Source organism: Coturnix japonica, chromosome 8 (genome assembly GCF_001577835.2).
Source record: "Coturnix japonica isolate 7356 chromosome 8, Coturnix japonica 2.1, whole genome shotgun sequence".
In the NCBI taxonomy this organism is placed as follows: domain Eukaryota; kingdom Metazoa; phylum Chordata; class Aves; order Galliformes; family Phasianidae; genus Coturnix; species Coturnix japonica.
The window spans coordinates 18,197,191-18,217,455 of record NC_029523.1 but is presented as its reverse complement, the minus strand read 5'-3'; the positions used below and the strand labels follow the sequence as shown (position 1 = coordinate 18,217,455).

The following is a 20,265-nucleotide window of genomic DNA, read 5'->3' as shown; positions in this document are numbered from 1 at the left end:
CCGGGGATGTGTTTATTGAACAAAGCTCCATCCCTCCAGTGCTGGTGCAGTAACGCAGGCAGCTCTGAGCACCTCTGAGATGGGAATGCCACCATCCTCAGTGTATGGGAACGTGGCAATCCCTGCTTTCAAGATGTGCCACGAGGATTGTCTAAGGTCAATAAAGCCCAAGCTGAGGTGCCCAGACAGCTCTTCCTTCTCCGTGGGGTTGGGAGGAGGAGGGGAAGGCATGGCTGTGCCCTTTGCGTTCCATATCCCAACCTCTGTCAAGCAACAGAAGTAAAACAATCTGCATACAAACAGCTCACATCACATTTCCTCAGCTGCAAACAGAGTGGTTCTGGGACCACCCGAACATCACTGAGCCACCTGAGTACACAGCGACTGCCTGCAAGTGCCTTCTAACAGCCCCCTCCTGCCCTCCCTGCCTGCAGAGCCCATCACACCACACTGGGACTTCCCTTGCGTCTTTGCCCAGGTGCAGCTCCAACCGGACACAATGGCCCCAGATGGTGTTCACTGACACCATGACCTTCCCCAGGCCCATCAGTGCACCCCTGCTCCTGGGGACACAGAGAGGGGAGACGGTCTGTCCTTGTGGTGCTCCTGAAGAGAGGACTCAAGGGGAAGAATTTCCCCAGTTTAAAGCCCCTTCCTCCTTTAAACATGCCATAAACCAAAGCCTTACCCAGGCTGCGCCCTGTACAGCTCCCCAGGCAGCAGCAGCGTCTCAGGCACATCCAACTAAGACCAATTCACAGCCCTTCTTCCCACCCTGCCTTGCTCTGACACCATCTTCCTCTCTTTCCAAAGTCAAGTCATTTTCATTTTTAAGAGGGAACATAATGAGACAGCAGGAACACTGCTTCTGGCTGATGGAGACAGAGATCTGCACACTCTCACTGCTCCATTTTTCCAGTATATCCCAGTCTTGATCCAACTGCCATCACACATTTCAGTACTGGGCCAAATGAGAACAGAAATAACTCAGAGCCCATTTATATTTCACACTCCTTCTGCAGAGCTTGATGATGTTTAACTCCTGGTGTGCAAACTGCCTGCGTCTTGCTGTGCCTCATGCCAGGCTCCCAGCACCGCTCCCCAGTTCATGCTGGTCCCAGTGCTCAGCCCCTTACAGACCCAACTTCTCCGTCATCCCCCCAGACAAAAGAAAATAAAAAGAGCAGTGGTCAAACTGCCTTCTTAAAAGAAGTGCTCAGGGGGAAAGCTGCCATCCTGGCTGAGGGCTGTACTGGAGGCTCACCTCCAACTGATGGTCGGTAGTGGGAAGTGAAACTGGTTTGCAAGAACCCAACAAGGAAGTGGGTTCTGTGCAGAGCATTGAGGCCCCTTGGCAGCGATGCTGCCTCCCACCTGCGTCCTGCTCACCTGCTGGCCACCTGGTCCCAGACCATCCACATTGCCAACAGTGACACTGGGACAAGATGCCCTCCAGCTCAAGAGAGACTTCCAGACACCAGAATGGCATTCAGCCCAGTGAGCCCCCACCCTGCACACAGAGCAGGGACCAAGACCCCAGAACTCTGAAAAGCCTCCTGTAAAGTACTGTGGGGAAGCTCCCCATGACATTTCTCATACTGGAAGCAAGGCCAGAGGAGAAGGCAGAGCTGTATTTTGGTGCAGAGCCTTCTGCATGCCTGCCCAGTGTCAGTGCAGGCTCCCTGGGATGAGGGATTGCTATGCTATATTCCCATATAGTGAGGGATGCTACAGGACAGACAGTCGCACATACTAAATGGCTTTGCAAGTTGGTTCCTGTAGGGAAACAACACCAAAATCAGATGAAAAGGTTGCGACTTTTAAAATTTAAACTACCTTAATTAGAAAGAAAGTGATTTTTCCTGAAAATCCCAATGGAGTGACACGGGCTCAGTGTGGCAGACCTGAGATGCACTTTTGGACCTGCAAAAGGGCCCAGAGCACAGGCAGGAGTGCAGGACTGCAGCAGCAAAATGCATCAAAGCTCTTGTGTTTTCTGAATTAAAAGCTGGGCTGTGTCACTCTGCCTGGAGCCAGTTACCCAGAATCCATGCTGCTGCGGGAAACAAGGACGTGGATTCCAGCTCTTCCTCTTACAGGGATGCAGAGGCACGCAGCGCCTTCCTTTTCCCTCTGCAAACAGCTGTGCACCACGAGCCCTGCACTGACGAGGAAAAGTACAAAACACATTCTTCCCTAAAATAGTGGTGAGAAATAGACCTCAGCTCCAAGTTACCAGCTTTGCTTTCTCCTCTCTTCTGCTGCAATGCAAGATGCCAGCAAGGGGCTGAAGGAGAAAGCAATGCCAGTGACCAAAGGACGCTCAGCTTATCACTGCCACCATCTGTGTTTTCCCAAGGAAGGACAAAAAAACAAGATCACAGCCACTGATTGCACCAAACCTCACCACTGGTGTTCAATCAGAGCACTCTGACTCCAGGCTGGCTCCCAGGGAAGCATCATGTGTGTAACCCACTGCCACACCAGTCCCACCAACTGTTGGTCCCATTTGCTCTGCATAGCCAAAAAATGTCCTTGAAAGTCAGATCTGCTTTAATCTCCTGAAGAGCAAGGATGAAAAATGCCCCCCAGGTACACCGATGTGATTGAGGACCACAAACCATTGGATAGAGATTGTCACCATTCACTCGTAGCAGCCACTTTCCTTGGAGTGCAGCATTAGCAGAAAACAACTTTGCCCCCGCTATGAATTTGCATTAGAAATCCATAATAAAAATAAAGCCTAATATTATACAAATGGTACGGTGCTCTATAGTGCTCCCAATGCAGATTAAGGTTAGGCAGATATCAGATGACAGTTATTTACCTCTGTCTAACACCATGTACGCACAAATGGAATTTATTTTATAGCTGCAGATATTAAGCAGAGGAGGAGATGAGAGGAAATCTTAGAGTCTCACGTAAAATATAATTATGTCTGTTTTCTGCTCCTTGGAAGGCAAACAAAGAGGAGAGAATGGATCTGCTGCAAGCATTTAATAGGACTTGTCTAAATGACATCACACAGATAACAACTGCTGACAATTCCAAAGCACCTTCACGCTTGAGTTTTCTATAGAACTCCAGAAAGACCTCCGTGGCCTTGGTGGGCCCAAGGCACCTGCACAAGGGGAACGTCTCCTTACTTCAAGACCTACAGGCTATCAAAGAAAGAGAAAAGCAATGGCTTAATCCTGTGCTTGCTTCCTGCCGTGCATACCCACTCCTCCAGCAACTCCCAATCCCTCGTGCAACCACCGCAGCCCAACCAGGAAACTGTCACTGCCTCCTGAATTTTGCAAGTTAGCAAGTGAAATAATAAAACAACGCTTTAACTGTCGGAGATCCTGGCTCAGAAAGTGCACTTTGGTCATTTCCTTTAATAACTGTAGTTTAGCGGTAATGATTTATAACAGTTCATAATATTCTACTAACTGTACTATATTAATAATGCTCATACTTTGCCCTTGTGCAGCTCCTTCTGTCAAAACCTATGGAGCAGCTGATGCCATCCCCATGCTGCAGGGGGTCCGGATTTGGGGTTGGGATTTGGGGTCAGGATTTGGGGTCCCATAAAGGCAGGGTACTACAGATCGGGTTCTGATGGGATGGAAGCTGTGGCTGAGAGGTTGCAAGTCTCTGACACACCAGCAGGTCATGGCCAATGCAAAATGATGAGCAAGTGGGAGAAAGCAACAGGAAGGCTATGGACTTCTGCCCATCACCTCTTGGGATGGTGATGTGTTGGTGGCCGTGAGCAGAAGGCCATTGTGACAGATTTTATTAGGAGCAAAGAGTAAAACCAAGGGTCTTCACATTATGTGAGGTTTTTTTCTTCCTATTTTAAAATGGGGCTATAGATCTCTTTTGCAGGAAGGAACACACTGTTAATTTCCACTCCTTCTAGGAATCTCTGCTGTTGCGGGTTTATTAAAGGAAACCCATAAAATACATCGCCTGGTGTCTTTAACACGTGCTTTACAAGAAGCCCCCAAACTCCAACAAAAGGCATCGTGTTTCTCAGCAGCACCCAGCAGAAGAGCCCCATCCACTACTGCTCCCAGTGAAGGCTCTGCTTTTGTGCATCGCTTGGGTGTCCTCAGTGCCTGCATTTCATAGCACTGTGTCTGAGCAGACTGACCTCAGCCTGGTTTGATGAATGGTGAGGAACATCGCCTCACCTCAATGCACTCAGAGCATCCCATGGACCTTAGTGCTGGACCAGTGCTGCTGCATGAGTGCTCACTCCAACACAAGAGTATCACACAGGGCCGGGTGCCAGTGGTGGTGACAAATCCCAAATCATTTCATTGAATTCAGCATATGGGTAAAAGCAGGATGAGGCTCTGTTCCCTCAATGCATGAGACTAAGGAGAGCCACCTCATCATTCCAAGACAGAAACGCCTGGCTTTGGATTCTTATTGTGTTTCAAAGTATCACAAGCATGAAGTAATTTTTCAGGAATATTAAAACAGTGCAATAAATTCCTTTTTAAAACAAAAAATCACCCTTTAGGCTGTGAAGTAAAATAAACATTTTAATGAGCAATCCAAAAAAAGGTTCCTGTGCAGTGCTACAGACGACTCTGCAGTGCAACTATAGTAGCTCACCACCCACATAACACAAATGCTTTCAGGAATCTGAAAAATACGTCTGAAAAGCTGAGCCTGCAGACCTGAACAGCACCCAGTGGACATGGGAAGGCGATGCTGGTTGAAGACAATGTTCAATGGTTGCAATCTCTGGTAGGAGCGCTATTGCATCTTGCCCAGAAGCTATGGTCACCTACCTGCTCTGACACACAGCTGCATCAAACCAGCATACCCAGATCCTCATGGCCCAACAAGCAGAGCCTGCAGCCCCCAGGTATGCACTTAAATAGCAAGGCCAGCCACGTGCGTGTGTAAATGGCACTACAGCAAACACTCCCATCCCCACCTATTGGGCACCAGATAAACCCACAGTGCTAATGGAGCTGAGTTTCCATGGTGCAGCATCTATACATGAAGGAAATACGATACGGAGCCAACAGACATGTTTAGTGTAAACTGTCCCAGTAGTTACGCAAGAATTTTAATGTCGGTGAAACATCAGGGATGTTGCCTTTGCTCTGCTCTGCCGTACAGCAGACATAAAACATCCCTGTTGAGATCCCACCTGCCTTCCCCATGCAGAATAATGCACGGAACACAGAGCTTCTGCCTTCAGCAGGAATCACCCTGCGAACGCGGGCATAAAAGACAACACTGGCGGCATATTTCAAAAGCAAAGAGCGATGGATTTACAAGGCAGGTTGATTTTATGATGACTTTTATTGAAAAGGTACGCGGGGTTTAGGCAGATGCCTTTTAGCGGCGGTAAGTTAGCACAGTGCCTAATGCAAGGAGACAGGCTGGGGAAGCAGCGCCGACAGGGGAGGCAGAGCTGCAACGTCTCTATTACCTCCTCGGCATCATAAAGGGGAAAGGAAAAATCGTGCCTGAAAGGGAGAGGGGGAAGCAGGGCAGCAGAGTTTCATCACAAAAAAAATATAGTAATCATAACAACTACAACAGAAACAGAATTATTTTCTAGGAAGAAAATTCAGCAGAACAAAAGAGCCTACATGTAGCAGCAAACTCACTGCTTCTTGGAGGCAAACTGACCATAACTCAGTGCTTATTTGGGGTACCAGCCCTGCTCAAAGCCCTGGAGCCCATCTCTGGAACACTGCCCCTGTGCTAGCAGGGAATGCTGAGCGCTGAGTGGGGAGCTACGGTCATGGAGCATCACCTGCCAAGCCACCAATGTGGGAAACACACACAACCTATTTGGAATGCAGTTTTTTTTACCTGAAAGAACAGATTTGGGTTTATGCTTTGAAGAGGAAGCTCAGCGTGACTAGGAATATTCTCAGCATCCCCATCTGAGGCACAAACCCTGGGGGTGATGCATTTGCTACAGGAGCACTGTGCGTGAAGAAAAGATTCAGGTAAAAGCCTCAAAGCTCAAGGTGCATATCCTACAAGCTCTGGGGAAGTCTCCAGCTGAAGCCTTGTTCACACACACTGATGTATAGCACCCATATCCCTGCTCCGGGGCTCAGACACCTTTTTGCACATAATATCAGGTCAGCATTGCCTGGAAGACAGGTTTCCTTCCAGAGCACCTCCCCTTGCAACCTATCACTGCCCGTTTATAAGAAACGTGGCAATGCTGTGGGGTAGCAGGGAGCAAAGGCTGCTCATCCCCTCCTTCAGCACGAGGACAGCCACCTGCTGGGTATCACAACCGCGCACGAGAGGAAAGCCAGCAAGCCAATGGAGGTACTTACATCTGTCACTTCGGTCTTCAGGACTGGATGAGGTCTCCCGGTCTGAAATGAGGCCCGACACTGCAAAGATCTTCTTCCCCGTCTCGTCAACCTTGAGCGAGCCAGGGGAGCTGGAGGGGAGCTGGGTGCCAAACTCGTACTCCTTCCCATCAGCGTCCGAGAAGCGCAGGTGGGGTGAGTCGGTGTCATGGCAGTTCTTCAGGCGCTTGGCCGGCGTGAAGGCCGACTGGTAGCTCTCCCGGTCCTCGCTGGAGGCAAAGGGGCGGAAGGCCCCGACCCCACTGTGGTTCAGCATGCTGATTGGGGTGCAGTCCAGGTTGGGGGGTGCAAACTGGGGGTGGAGGTGAAGCAATGAGGGAGGAAAGTCACGGTTGGCGAAGGCGCCCGGCACACCACCTTGCCGGTGGTACATGGAGGCAAAGGTGTAGGAGCCATTGGTAAAGGGAATGTGCACGTCCTTGTCTGCTGAAACTGGGACCCCAAAAGGCCTTGGCTGTTGGCATGGGATGGAGGCGTCGCGGCTGGCTTCGGCGGTGGAGGCGAGGACCATCAGCGCTGGGGAGGCCAGCGGGTTGGGGAGGTAGGGTGAGTTCTCCATCTTGAAGGCGGCCCGGTGTAAGTCCATCGGAGAGTCTTTCCTCAGCAGGATTGTGCACAGAACAACCTTCCCTGGAGGGAAAGCAAAGCAAGGGCTGGGAAACCTACTGGAGCATCATCACCCTCCGGACTCTGCAAGGAAACAGAAGAGAGAAGACGATGGGTTAGGTGTGGATCCCACCGCACCGCTCACTAGAGGGAATCAATAGGGAACTTCAAATGCTGCTGGGGGCAGTTCTTGCTCTCCAAGTTAAGGGTGCCATCCAGTGCAGGTGGATGAAAGGCAAAGCAGGGAGAGCAGCACACAGATAGTATCACCCACTAATAAACAAGATTCGGTCTGAAATTAAGATGGTAACTCAAAATGATAACTGGAATTTGATGTGGCAAAAGTGGCACATACATCTAATTGCAATCCACTCAAGAATGCCCACACATACGTACAGCCCTCATTTGCTTGTGTCATGTAACTATATAGAAGTACCTATTGTGCACTGCTACCCATATCACCACAAGCCGTGTTTATGCCGTACTCAATGCCATATCCAGCAGTCGTGTGTTTTCCCCAGTCTCACAGCACACATCACAGGGAACACTTGCACCCATAGGACATGATGTGGTCCTACATGCCATGGGGTGTACGAATGAGATTTTATGGGTGCATGTGTGTGATCCATCATCACAAACACGCACAGGCACTCTCCCTGTTAGCAAAAGAAGAGACTTCGCCAATAAAACGCCTGGCGTCTCTGACAATATTTAAAATCATAATGGGCGCTTCTGCCATCTGATCTCCGCAAACGTCTGCCTTTCGGGTCAGGGACGAGAGAGAATGGCTAAGTAATTTTAGTTCTTAATGCACTCACTCTTAAGTAGATTTGTAAACTGCCCTGGATGTGCCATTAACATTTAGAGGAAAATGTTAACCAAATTTCTGACTTGCATCTTGCTGAGCCTCCCAGGAAGAGCTGCTCCTCTCCGCGTCCCCCCGAGTTCACTTGGGCTTTTTGCTTTGTTATTTTCTCCCCCAATCAATCTAGTGTCTTTCTTTCAAGTTTCCGCTGCCTGCCATTCAGGCCCCACAGCCCAGCTCAAAACACAAGGACCATAACTCCGAAACAATATCCCAGCCGCCGGAGCTCAAAGGGCCAGAAAAATCATATAATAATAAAAAGCTGTTACAAATTGTGCCTCTTAAATCCAGTGGGTCAAACATCTCAAATAAAACTTACTGAAAGGGTGTCTCCTTAATGGAGTGCCTTTTGTGCTGTTTGAATGAGGGAGCCTCGGTTAACACAGCACATGGAGCCCAGCCCTGCCTTCAGCTCAGCAAGGCAAAGCTGCTCCTTCTCCCCCTTCCCGCACCCAGGGATGGGTATTGATGTTGAAGACAAGTGGGCACCATCTCTCCATGGCATTCCTTCATCACGGACATCAGTGCTGAATGACCAGATTACCGATCTCGCATGAGCAAAGCTGCTCTCTTCCAGATTTTAAGTAAGTTTCCCATCCAGGCATCGCCACTGAGAGCAAGAAGTGAGCAGTGCCAGGGCACCCAGCTCAGCACTGAGCCCTCCGCTCTGTTGCTTCATGCAGCACTGCTAGAGGCTGGTGGCCAGGAAAACACCTCCGCTGGCAAATCTGGCATCGCTGGAGGCTCACACAGCCCTGTAGGTGCACACGTGTATGCACAGAGCTGTATCTAAAGGGACGCTTGCAAAGGAACCGCCACCCTCAGAAACAAACAGTGGAAGTGAAACTGAGCGATCATGGAAAATATGGATTTCCAGGAAAAAGAAAAAAGTCAGAAAGAGAGAAACAACAACAGAGCAAAGCAGCCGCCTCTGCCTCCTCTTCTATTTTGACTTGTGCCACCACCCCGCTACGTTAAACGTATTTCATAAATTAGTAATCTGGCCGCAACACTTGACACTCCTGTAGGACACTGTGAATCACCGCGGCCGCTCATTCGTTTGCAAACTTCATTACGCAGGGAATAAATCAACATGTTACCATATCTCACCCGGCCAAATTTCTTTCTTTCTTTCTTTTTCTTTTTCCAGCCCCCACTTCCTTTTTCCTTCTCTCTTCCCAGTGCCTCCCTCCAACCCCCTTCCCTTCCACCCCCCCACCCCAACCAGCAACGTGAGCAGATCAGACCGCAGAGGAGCGGTCATTATGAAAATCTCTCGTTAATACACTCCCGATGTCAAAATGTCATCGGTTTAAACACAGAACCCAAAAGAAGAAAACTAACCGACCTCCTTAATTAAGAAAACCTGGATGGAGGGATGATGGGCCGGCTGCAGCGCGGGCTGACGGGTGGGCAGCGGGCACAGGGAGGGACTGCTGCTTTTTCTGCCTCTATGCTGATTCTTTTTAATTTAGCACCTCGTGCAAATCCAGATTAAAATAACTCCGGCTATTGATCCGAGCAGTGGAATTGACATTAATTTTAGTTCACTTCTCACTTTGCAAAGGGATCAATAGGAAGTAATAACAGCTGACATCCCCGCTGAAAGGAGGAGAAAAGACGGGCTGCAGACAGAAATCGAAAAGCAACCAAATAAATCAGCAGCTACTTTTCCACGGCATCAGACAAACTCCAAACAGATTGCAAAAAGTCTTTGTTGAATTAACTAAACAAGGAGCGGAGGGAGGGGGGTGGAGATCAATCCATGGAGCTGTGCGAACTGCCCACCAAGTATCAAGGTTATGAAAACACACACGTATGGATAAATATATATAAAATTTTAATGGTTACCTATCTGCATAGTTATTGGTTTTTGAAGCCGCCCTGGTTAAGGTGTACACAAATTACCTGTGTAATTGTGTGTGTTGCTAATAACACTCCACCACCAAGACAAATTGAATGGCTCTGAACCATAAAAATAAAATCTCCCAGCAAGGAACGAGTTGTAATCAGTTCTCTCCGCCTCGGTTTTGGTTCCTCTGTGCGTGGAGATTGTAACGCCGCTCTGAATTAGTTAAGTCTGATAAAAGTAGGAGAAGGCACAGAGCTGGAATGCACAGGCATCACCCCAGTGAGTGAGGAGATGAGGAGGGAGCCCTGCTTGCCAGCATAACCCCCTCGGTGAGCACAAATGCAGGCACATGCACACCGCATACGCGGCCACCACCTCTGCAAAGCTTGCTCTAAAACGCGACTCCGAGTTCCTCTTCCTAAATCACTGCTCTGCTATCGATTAAAACACACACAACGCACCGCCCTGGGTTCCTACAACAGGTTGCATTTTTGTGGTCTCTCAACCATTTCCAAATGTCAGAGATTCAAATAATGGGGCGAATTAACATTTTTTTCTACCACCAGAAACAAAGTTTTCGTAGGGGGGGGGAATATTAATTAACAAGTTATGGGGCAGGGGGGGCTAAGGGGGCTACGGGGGACGAAAGAGAAAAACAAAAGGAAACACGGGAAAATTGATGATGCATTTAAATGAGGAGAGACACGGCAAAAAAAATCACAATATCCATTTACATTAAAAAGTTTTTCCCCCATAAATGTCAAGTAGGAATTTAGAAATATGCTCTGCTCAGAAAAGCCAAAGATTATAAAACAAAATAATGCCAGCTGTTTGGGGATTTAAGTGCTCAAATGGATTATATATTTGAACCGAACTGGATTTCCTTATAATAAATAAAACAAATGCAAGCTCGAAAGGCAACAAAGGAGAGCTCTCATCACTGGATTAAGATACAAAAGAAAAACAGTTAATTTTTTCCAACGCCTGAGATGTGGCAACTGCTGTGAATATCGGGTTTGGGGAGGGGGGGGGGGGGGGGGGAAGAAAAATAAAATAAAATAAAATAAATTACAATAAAATAAATAGAAAGAGCGGAGCGGAGGAGCCGGGTGGAGCGGAGCGGGCAGCGCTGGTCCCGGCTCCGGGCGGCCCCGGCGGGGAGGGCAGCGCGGCCTCTGCCCCTCCGTGGGGTTTGTTTGGCTGCAAAGTTCTTCAAGGAAAAGAAAATGAAAACAGAAAGGGAAAAAAAATTAAAAATAAAATAATAAAAGAGAAAAGAAAAGAAAAAAGGAAAGGGGGAGGAAAATAAAAGAAAAAAGAAAGAAAAGAAAAGAAAACCAGAAAGAAAGAAAAAGGGATAAAAATAAAAGCCCCCGGGCGGAGAGGGAATACCCTGCGGCGGGCTGCGGGGAGGAAGCGCCTGGGGTTTTGTAAAAGAATAAAAGGAGGGAAAAGGGGGGGAAAAAAAAGCAACCAACCACCTACCTACGGCTGGACGCGGCGCGGCCACCCCCCCCCCACGTCCCGCAGCCGGAACGGCACCGGCGCCCGCGGGGGGAGAGCGGAGCGGACGGCCCGGAGCGGACCCACTCCGCCGCCGGCCCCACTCCTCCCGCTTCGGTATTCGCTGCCCCTCGGAGAGGTTTTCAATCAAAGGAAATAAAATAAAATCGAGCGGGGCGATGCCCGCTTTGCAGCCCAGAGATTGCCCCGCGGGTCCGATGTGGGAGGCGGTAAATTAAACAGGTGTTTGGTGGCACGGTTCGGCACGGCTCGGTACGGCACTCACCACTACGGACGGCACTGCCCGACCCGACCCGGTACGGCACGGCTCAGCTCGGCACAGCCCCGCACGGACGGCACGGCCCGACCCGACACGGCTCGGCACGGCTCGGTCGGGCTGCCCTCGACCCCCCCTCGCCCCTCTACCCCCCCCCCGCCCTGCCCTACCCGTTCCGTGCTCCTTTTTCTACCACTTTTTCCCCTCCTCAAAGCCCCGGGTCACACAGATCATCAAACGCGGGGATGACCGCGGAGTTGTTTGAATTTATTGCAACAATCACTTACCATCCACGTTTCCTGTGTGGAAGGATAAGCATTCAACACAACTCTTTAAGTAGACAGTTCCTAATGATTTCATTGTGGTCAAACAGATGGTTTTTATGTATTTAGATCTGAAGGTGAGGAATTATTTTCCGTGCTTCCACCCCTATTTACAGCTTCCCTGCTCTAAAGGCGGTGAAAAGAAATAAAACCCTGCGAGCTCTCGACGATCCGGAAAGTTTTCTAAGCGAAAACACGCACAAATCCCTTCTCCTTCGCGGCTCTCCACGCTCCGCAATCGACACGTGGAGTAATTTTAACGCATTCGTTGGAGAACGGCGACAATTTAAAGCGACTCTACCTTTGTTCGAGCGGAGCGGAGCGGGGCGGGAGGGCTCCTACCTGGAGGCGGTCGGGAAAGGGGAGGAAAAACGCCGGGGATGGAGGAGCCGAGCTGGGGGCGAAACTTCAGCCCCGGCCGAATTTAAGCTGAGCGGCACCGGCGCGCAAATCGCTCTTCCGATCTGAGATCGCGCATTTTGGGGACGGCTTGAAAACTAGAAAAGTTCGCCCGGTGACAAAAAAAAAAGAAACATTCAAATTAAAAATATATGTATATTAAAAAAAAATGGAAAGCTGCGGAAGGAATGGGGTCCTCCGGCTGCTCGGAGCGCTGAGAGCCCGGAGCTGCTGCGGGCGCTTGTATTGCAAAAGAAAAACGTTCGCGTGTTTTAAACAGAAAAAAAACGGGGGGGAAGGGGGGGGAAGGAAAAAAACTGAGAAAGAAAAAAAAAGCGGAGGGTCTGCGCGTGGCACGGGCTGCAGATCTGCTTATTTCCTTTGAAAAAGTTTTTGTTTTGCAGCCGCTGGGAAATGAAATCGTTGCTGCCCGGAGCAACGGCGGAGAGAGAGAGATCGCGGCGGAGGGAAGAGAAGATACAACTCCCCGCGCTGCCCCTCCAAATTAGAAATAATAATAATAATAGAAGAGTTAAAAAGGGAATGATTTCGGAGCGAGGTCTCCGCGCTCTGCGTCGGGTCGGGTCCCCCCGCCCAGCGCCGTCCCCGGGCCCCCGGCACCTGATCCCCCTGCTGGCTGCCGGTCCCCCCCGAAAGGCACCGGTGAAGGGGGGGGTAGAGGGGGTGGACCCGGGCGGCCGGGGGCTCTCCGAGGCTGGGGGGGGGGCTTTTATCCGCCTTTCCTCTCGGCATTACCATGCCGCTCCCCACCCGCCCACCCGGCCCTCAGAGCAGCCCTGCTCGCCGGGGCTGGGGAAGGAGAAAGGGCAAAAGGAGAAGGAGCGGGGAGTCGGGGAGGGAGGGGGGAAAGTTGCCCTGCGAAGTTTGCCCGGTGCCGGTACTCACGGTGCGGGGAGCGGGGCAGTCCCGGGCGTGCTGGCCCCGCTGCTGCATGGAGCGAAGCGGGAGGCGCCGGGGGTGCGAGGGAAGGAGCAGTGCTGCCTCTCAGTGCCGGCTCTCATCAGTGAATGAGCCTCCACTCTCCGAGGGACTCCCGGCTGCACACACACACACACACACACACACGCGCACACGCGCGCACACACGCACACACACATTCGCACACCGAGCTGGGCTCAGCACTGCATACATTAGGGCGCTCGGGCACTATGGGAAATGCAGTCCAGCATCAGTAGCCCACCCGCCCGCCGCATGCAGCCCCCGAAGTTGCTCAAATATAGGGCAGGGGGACCGCTGCCCCCCCCGGCGTGCCGTGCCCCCCCCGGCCCCTCCGCGCTGCCCTACCCAGCTCCCGGCACCCGCTTTGTTTTCCGTCCCAAATCTCAGCATCCCCTGCAGTGGGCAGCCCAGATTGCCCCCCAGCCTCGAGCTGGAGGCAAGGGAGCCCCCCTCGGGTTCAGGCACAGAGCTTCTCCCTGCACCCCACACTGTGCATCCCTGTACCCGGGTGAGCAGCACCTCCAAATCTACCTCGAGCATCCCCAAGATCGGGGACTTGTCAGCATTGCCCCGATGGCTGCATGCATAGAGCTGGCTTAATGCTCCCTGGCGTCCTGAGCAGAACTGCCTGCTGCATGGAATGGAAGAGTGAGTTTCAAATGGGGGATCAGATGAAAGACCTTATTGCCTCATTGTTTTGTGTGAAGCACGCAGGAGACTGGGGTGACAGACTTATTTATTCCACCAAGGAGGGAACCTTTTTGTTTTTATTCACCAACTGCTGAATAATTTTGGGTTATTCTTAAAAACAGAATAATCCAGCCAGTGCCAGCTCTTACCTAACCCTGCACTGCCACTTCCAAAGTATGACCATTCTACACAGCACATGCTACAAATAGAAGTCCTCTCCATTACCATCATCAACCGCCTGGGCTGTCAGTGCGTGTGGCAGAGGAATAGACAATGTGCTTCTGTCACCTGACAGCTGTGGTGGGAGCAGCAAACCACTGCTGAGGACTATAGGTTGTTTCTGCCCAGTGCTGCCCAGTGGTGCAAATGCTTCACCTGGTGAGATGTGTCCATACCTGGGACATGAAAAGGCCCACTGGGGGTTGCTCATGCAGTGCTGCTCCATCCATACCACAGTGTGTATCTGATTTCTCCTCTTCCCATTAGAAATTTCAGAGACTGAAATTGTCTCTATCTTCACAGAATCATAGAATCACAAGTTGGAAAAGCCCTCTAAAATCATCGAGTCCAACCTCATCCCACCCCACCGTGCCCACTGACTGCATTAATCAGTGCCACATTCCCATAGTTGTTGGACACCTCCAGCGGTGGTGACCCCACCACCTCCCTGGGCAGCTGTGCCAGCACATCACTGCTCTTTTGGAGAATAAATCCTTCCTAATATTCAGCCTGAACTTCTCCTGGTGCAACTTAAGGCCATCACCTTGGTGGCCATTCTCCAGTGAACGGGCACCACACACATTCCTAAGGCATGAATCCCACAGCATGCCCTGCCCCAGTGCGACCAAACAGCTGAGGACTGAGGTGTGTATTCCATAGGTTGGTATGGATTGGCCATGCTTAAATAACATCAGAGTTGTGACACATGTAAGGAAAACACATTAAAGCAGCCCCCGTTTCCCAAGGATTCGGAGAAAACGCTCTGCTTGTGAACACTGAAGTCCAACTTGCGCTTCAGCTTCACAGTAGCAATTACAGAATCTTGGTCAAGAAAGTGCTTTTATTATAAGGCTGTATTTTTGGTACTTACAACATTGTGAAAAACGATCCCTCTGATTTCAACTTCTAACTTTTGTTCTTAGCCAAAAAGCAATTTGATTTTTTTTTTCTCTTTTTTCACATTTTCACTTCCTCAGGATGGAAAAAAGGATCTGAATCCAGAGCTGGGCTCCAGTCAATGCGAGCTGAGAATCAAGCTCTGTGTTCTGAGGCCTGAAAAATAATAAGGCAGCTTTATATAACTTTATGTTACCACGCTATTACCCGAGAACTTAATACAGTTTGGATCTAAGGAATAAGCCTGGCATCCAGCTGCCTTCTGTGAGAAATGTCTTTGGAGGAAAACGAGAAGATACACTCAAGTTATTTATATTTGTAATTACCATTAATCCGTATTACTAATGAGGGCTTTGATCCTGAAAATGGATCCATAAACACGGCCTCGCGCGCCGCCATGGAGCTGCGCTATGCACAGAGGCCCATAGGAAAAATTTCCACTGACATACATTCAGTGCTGATTATTTGGACCCCGAAATAACTTGGAGCATCTGATTTAATGTTGTGCGCATTGTTCGCCTCGAAGAGTAATAAGGGGTGCCTCCCTCTCGTATTTTTATTCTGCACTTAATATTAAAACAAAATTTGAGGTCGTTACGGTCCGTCGCAGTGCTGTAACTGCTCATTGCGGGAGCTCCTCTAAATACTGACAGTGGAATTAAATTAATATATACCAATCTGAACCTAGAAGTTGATTAGATGCACTTAACTTTATGCATGCAGATTTCAATAGGATTACCAATAATACATAAAGTCAAGCGTATGTGCAAATCACGCCGGGAGCGGTGCCTGCTGGCTCCTTACGGCCATCAGCGTATGAATCGTAAAGCACGGCTCCTCATTCGTCATCACGTCCCCCAGCTGCTATTTCATAACCCAAACTGGTAGATATGATACATTCTAGGGGACTAGGGAACATGTGGGGTAGTGATGTGCCAGCATGAGATCCCACTGCTTGTTGGCAACCACCCTGCTGCAGAGGAACCCAATGCATGGAGGTAGCGCTGGAATTTGGCAGTCCTGAGGCCACATCCTGCAGCAGGTTTGGGATCTCATTGCACCTTTCATCCACAGTATGGGATTTCAAATGAAATGTTCTGTCTCATCTGTGCTTTAAGGCGCCCATGGCTTGCAGTGCCTGTGTAAGCTCCATGCAAGCTCCATGCCCTCTGCTGGCTACAGCCAGGCTGTCAGCAGCGTGGCACCTGCCCTGCCCTCACACTGGAGCCAGGATGCTCATCATGCTCATCACACTGCTGCCCAGCTGGGTTTGCCCATTTGTTTCCTCAAAGCCGTGGTCTGAGCTGTGGCTGAGCTTGAAGGAAGGCAGTGCATGGAGTCATGGCTTGGTCTGGTCCTACTAGAGATGATGTCCAAGGTGAGGATGGAGGTCCGGCTTTGGGAGCATCTTAAGAGAATCACAGAATCATTTGAGTTGGAAGGGATTCCTTAGGATCGTCTAGTCCCACTCCCCTGCAATGAACAGAAACACCTACAGCTCCACCAGGTGCTCAGAGCCCCATCCAGCCTGACCTTGAGTGTGTCCAAGGGTGGGGCACCCACCACCACTCTGGGCAACCTGTTCCAATGCCTCACCATCTTATTGTAAAACACCTCCTTACATTCAATCCAAGTACTCTCTCTTTGTGTTTGAAACCACTTCCCTCTGCTAAAGAGTCTGTTTCCATCTTTCTTGTAGACCCTTCTTAGGATGTAGAGGGCCCTAAGCGAGGCCCTCTTGGGATGCTGTTTTTGCTGGGAACATATTCTCCCCAGACCTGCAGCAGCCAAGGCTGTGTGATTCATACCCTTCACTTTCCTATTGATTATTCTTACTGTTTGCTCCCACCACCCTGGACACTTGCTTTCTGCACAAGCAAGTGTACACCCACTCCTTTTTCAGGGCTTTTCTGAGTCCTTTTCTGAGTGATATCCTGTTGCTATGAGTTCCACAGGCTAATGGTGTGGAAAAATATTTCCCTGTGACAGGAGCTACACCTGTCCAAGCCCCCTTCTGTGCACCATCCATCACGCTGACAGCATAGGTGAGTTGCCCGGGATCATGTCAAAGCGTGAAATAGCTATAAAGGCAAAGCATATGTGTTTGTCATCTTTGTCATTAATGGGATCAAGCACAACTAAGGCAAAGGCATTGAACTGTGCCTTGCAAGCCATGGGAAGGTGGAGCTGTGTCCAGGGCAGCTCAGAGCAGTGGCTTTGGTCCATGGAAAGTACATGGGGAGAGCAATGTGTTCATAGAATCATATAATCACCAAGGTTAGGAAAAACCATTGAGATCACCAAGTCCAACTGCCTACCCATCAACCTGCTTTGCTCATATGCATGTGTCTGTGGTTTCCGTGATTGCATGTCGAGGTCTGTGTCAGGTTTGTTCTCGGGGGATGGACCCTTTCTGTTCAATGGGGAGCTGGATGAGCCCCACCATTCCTCTTGGCCTGGCAACCACAGCAGAGCAGGACAGATCTAGAGAGCTGTTAAGGCAGCTCTCCCATGTGATTAGTTTGAGCCTAACATGAGCTAAAATCAATGGGAAACTTGTGTGAGTTAGGGCTGCACTCATCAGTCAGAGTTTGCAGCAGCCAAGTGCAGCATGATTGTTATTAATATCTGCTGCAGGTATGAACACTGAAATGGTGCTTTACAGCAAAAAGAAAGACAAGTTGCTCTTGCCCAAGAACATGCTGTCCGAGAAGCTAATCCTGAGCTGCACATCTGTAGTAATAGAAACAGGATGTTCTTGGAAGTAAACATGCCTTATGTGCATTCCTCACAATGCTATGTAACACAGGGCTGCTGTGTGGCTTGGGATGCTGAGGGTTATCGCATCACAGTCCTGCCCAAGTGCTTCACTAGATATCAGCCACTTGCCATAGGTGATGTGGGTCATGCCTGTGCCTCCCTTCCATGGAAAACACTTCTGACAGCATCAGCCCTGACATCAGTGATGCACGCTGCTGGGACTTCTGGGACCATTCCCGTGCTGTGGTGTGACTGAAACCCACACACCTTAGTTGCTTTCATGGGCAGCCTGGCCTGGCAGCCCTGTGCACAGCTATCAATGATGCAGAGTTTGTAGTGACCCACTGCACTGATGTCACATCCCCAGAGACCCCTCCTTGGGACCCTCTGTCCCTCTACAAGGTGATGCACTCCAGAGCTCCGTCTGCCCTGGCTGCAGAGGCCACGGCCACAGTCTCTTCCTACAAATCCAAGCCCTGTCTGTTTTCCCCCCACAGTAGGCTCCTACGGCTGCTTTCCAGGACTCAGTGCCTGGTTCTCACTGTTTCCCTCCTGGGAAATTACCCATCTTCCTCCCAGAAACGCGTGTCTTCTTTCTGCCAGTCTTTTTCACGAGTCACTTCTCACCAGCAGTTCCAATCCCCTTTTCTTGCCCCTCTCTTGTCCTTTAATCCAGCTCACATTACTCTAGCAGTAAATTATTTAAAGCAGGCAAATGCGTGCAACAAGCGAGCTTTCTGTCAGACATGAATCTGTTCAGGAACTGATACACTCAAAATTCCTTTCTCTTGGCCCAGCTGTAGCTTTAGCTTGTATTTTTCTCCCGTATGCAGCCCCAGTGCCCTATGTCACATCCCTTATTGAGGTCCATAGGAACACTGCAGATGTGCACCTCTTCCAGTCTTGTGTTCTTGCACTTGTTTTCATCAGACTCCTTTCCATGCACCCTTCCAGTACTCCATCAAGCCACCTGTGCATATCATTGGCGTTCTCCCCCCCTTAAGGTTGCGACAGGGAGAAGCAGTGGCAAGGTTTGCTCAAGAGATGTTACATAGATCTGAGAAGCTCTTGTGGGAAATTTTGAGCTTCAGTAGGATCTTAGTCCTCCCATTGATGTTTTCAAAGCTGAGTCAGGTTTGAATTGCCCTGAAGACATCCTCAGTCTCTCTTACATCAATGCGTGGTAGCGGACACTGGTTGTAGCATCATCTCTTGAGGCAGAAATGCATGCCCACGGAGACAAGCACAAGCTGTCTTCCATAAGGAGCAGGTCTGAAGGCGGATCACTGTTGGTCTTTCTCTTACATGTTCAATCGGTGTGACCACCCCCTCCCCCACAGTCCTGCAGGGATATATTTCAGTCGGCTAATTATAAATTCCCTGTGTCGTGCATCAGCTGGATGCAGCAATGCCTGGTGGCACGAACCTCGCCTCCTTCATTGGTGCTGTGCACCTCTCTTGCTTCAGGCAAAAGTAATTTCCCCAGCCTGGAAATGTGATTTAATTTGACCTTGTTCACACAGGTTCTGCATCTTTTACATTCCCACCCCCAATGATAAAACAGGATCAGAGAAAATTGCTGTGATTCACGGCGATGCCCGCCCTCAGCCTCCAGTTCTGTTTGATTCTCCCTCTCCCCCATCCCCTGCTCTGCCTGCTTTCCTTATGCAGTACTTCTGGCTGCAGGTGGAAGCTGTGAGAGGGATATGAAGGTGTGCCACCACATGATTGTGTCACATCCTTGCTGCCAATGATCCCATTTAGAGGAGCATTTGTAGAGCTCTATGCACCCTCCTTTGCAAGCTCAGAAGATCTTCTTGGTGGGATGCCCTCCCATTGGTATGGGTTTGATCCTCAGCTGTGAGACCTCAGTGAGCTTCTCTAGTGACGATGGCCTTTTTAGCAGTGCCAAATTACAGGCTTGGGGTAGCTGAGCTGTCAGAATGGCATTTATAACACAGTTCCTACTTGGGAGCATCCAAATGCACACGGGATGCTTGGCGAGGCAAGCGCTCAGCTGTTTCCTCCAGTAAATTCGGGCTTGGGAACAGCAAGCCATTTTACACCAGCTCACAAAAGCCAGGAGCCATGACAAGAAACACTGGCTATCTGCAGTAATAAGCTGCAGAGAGCCATGGAAGCATGCTTACAATATTTTCCCGGTAATGGGGATGGCATCAATTGTCAGTGAAGCAGACAATCTGGCTGCACGTGTCATTCAGACTTTTTAATGCTCTGCTTCTTGTCTGTCGGCTTTCCCTTTTGTGCTGAACTGTTGCTAGAGACCTGGAAAATCTGCTGGGTCCTGTGCCAGATAGTGTGGATGCTTTCCCTCCAAATACAGACAGCTTTTATCTCATTTTAGCTGTTTGGGACTGCTACTCATTATAGAGAGTTTCTGAAGGGACTGAGAAATGTCTCCTGAAAGGATATCAGAGCTATATTAGACATTGCAACTGCTATAGGAGATCATGCTTGCTCTTTCTGCCCTTCAGCAATTCACAACTAATGGACTGGATGATCTTAGTTTGGATTCAATGATCTTAGTGGTCTTTACAACC

The 20,265-nt window shown here is 49.8% G+C and overlaps 1 protein-coding gene across 4 annotated transcripts in view; it reads right to left on the bottom strand.

The window, feature by feature from the left end:
- Positions 1–13,210, bottom strand: part of RNF220 (ring finger protein 220) — a 158,216-nt gene extending 145,006 nt beyond the window's left edge. The window contains exons 1-2 of one of the 4 annotated variants that reach the window (XM_032446172.1): positions 13,085–13,210; positions 6,315–7,043 (exon numbers count right to left, since the gene is read on the bottom strand). In XM_032446172.1, the coding sequence (XP_032302063.1) occupies positions 6,315–6,939 (625 nt within the window). In that variant the 5' untranslated portion in view covers positions 6,940–7,043; positions 13,085–13,210. The remainder of the gene's footprint in view (positions 1–6,314; positions 7,044–13,084) is intronic. The other 3 variants (XM_015870371.2, XM_032446170.1, XM_015870370.2) reach the window with 3 other exon arrangements.
- Positions 13,211–20,265: the final 7,055 nt, after the last annotated feature.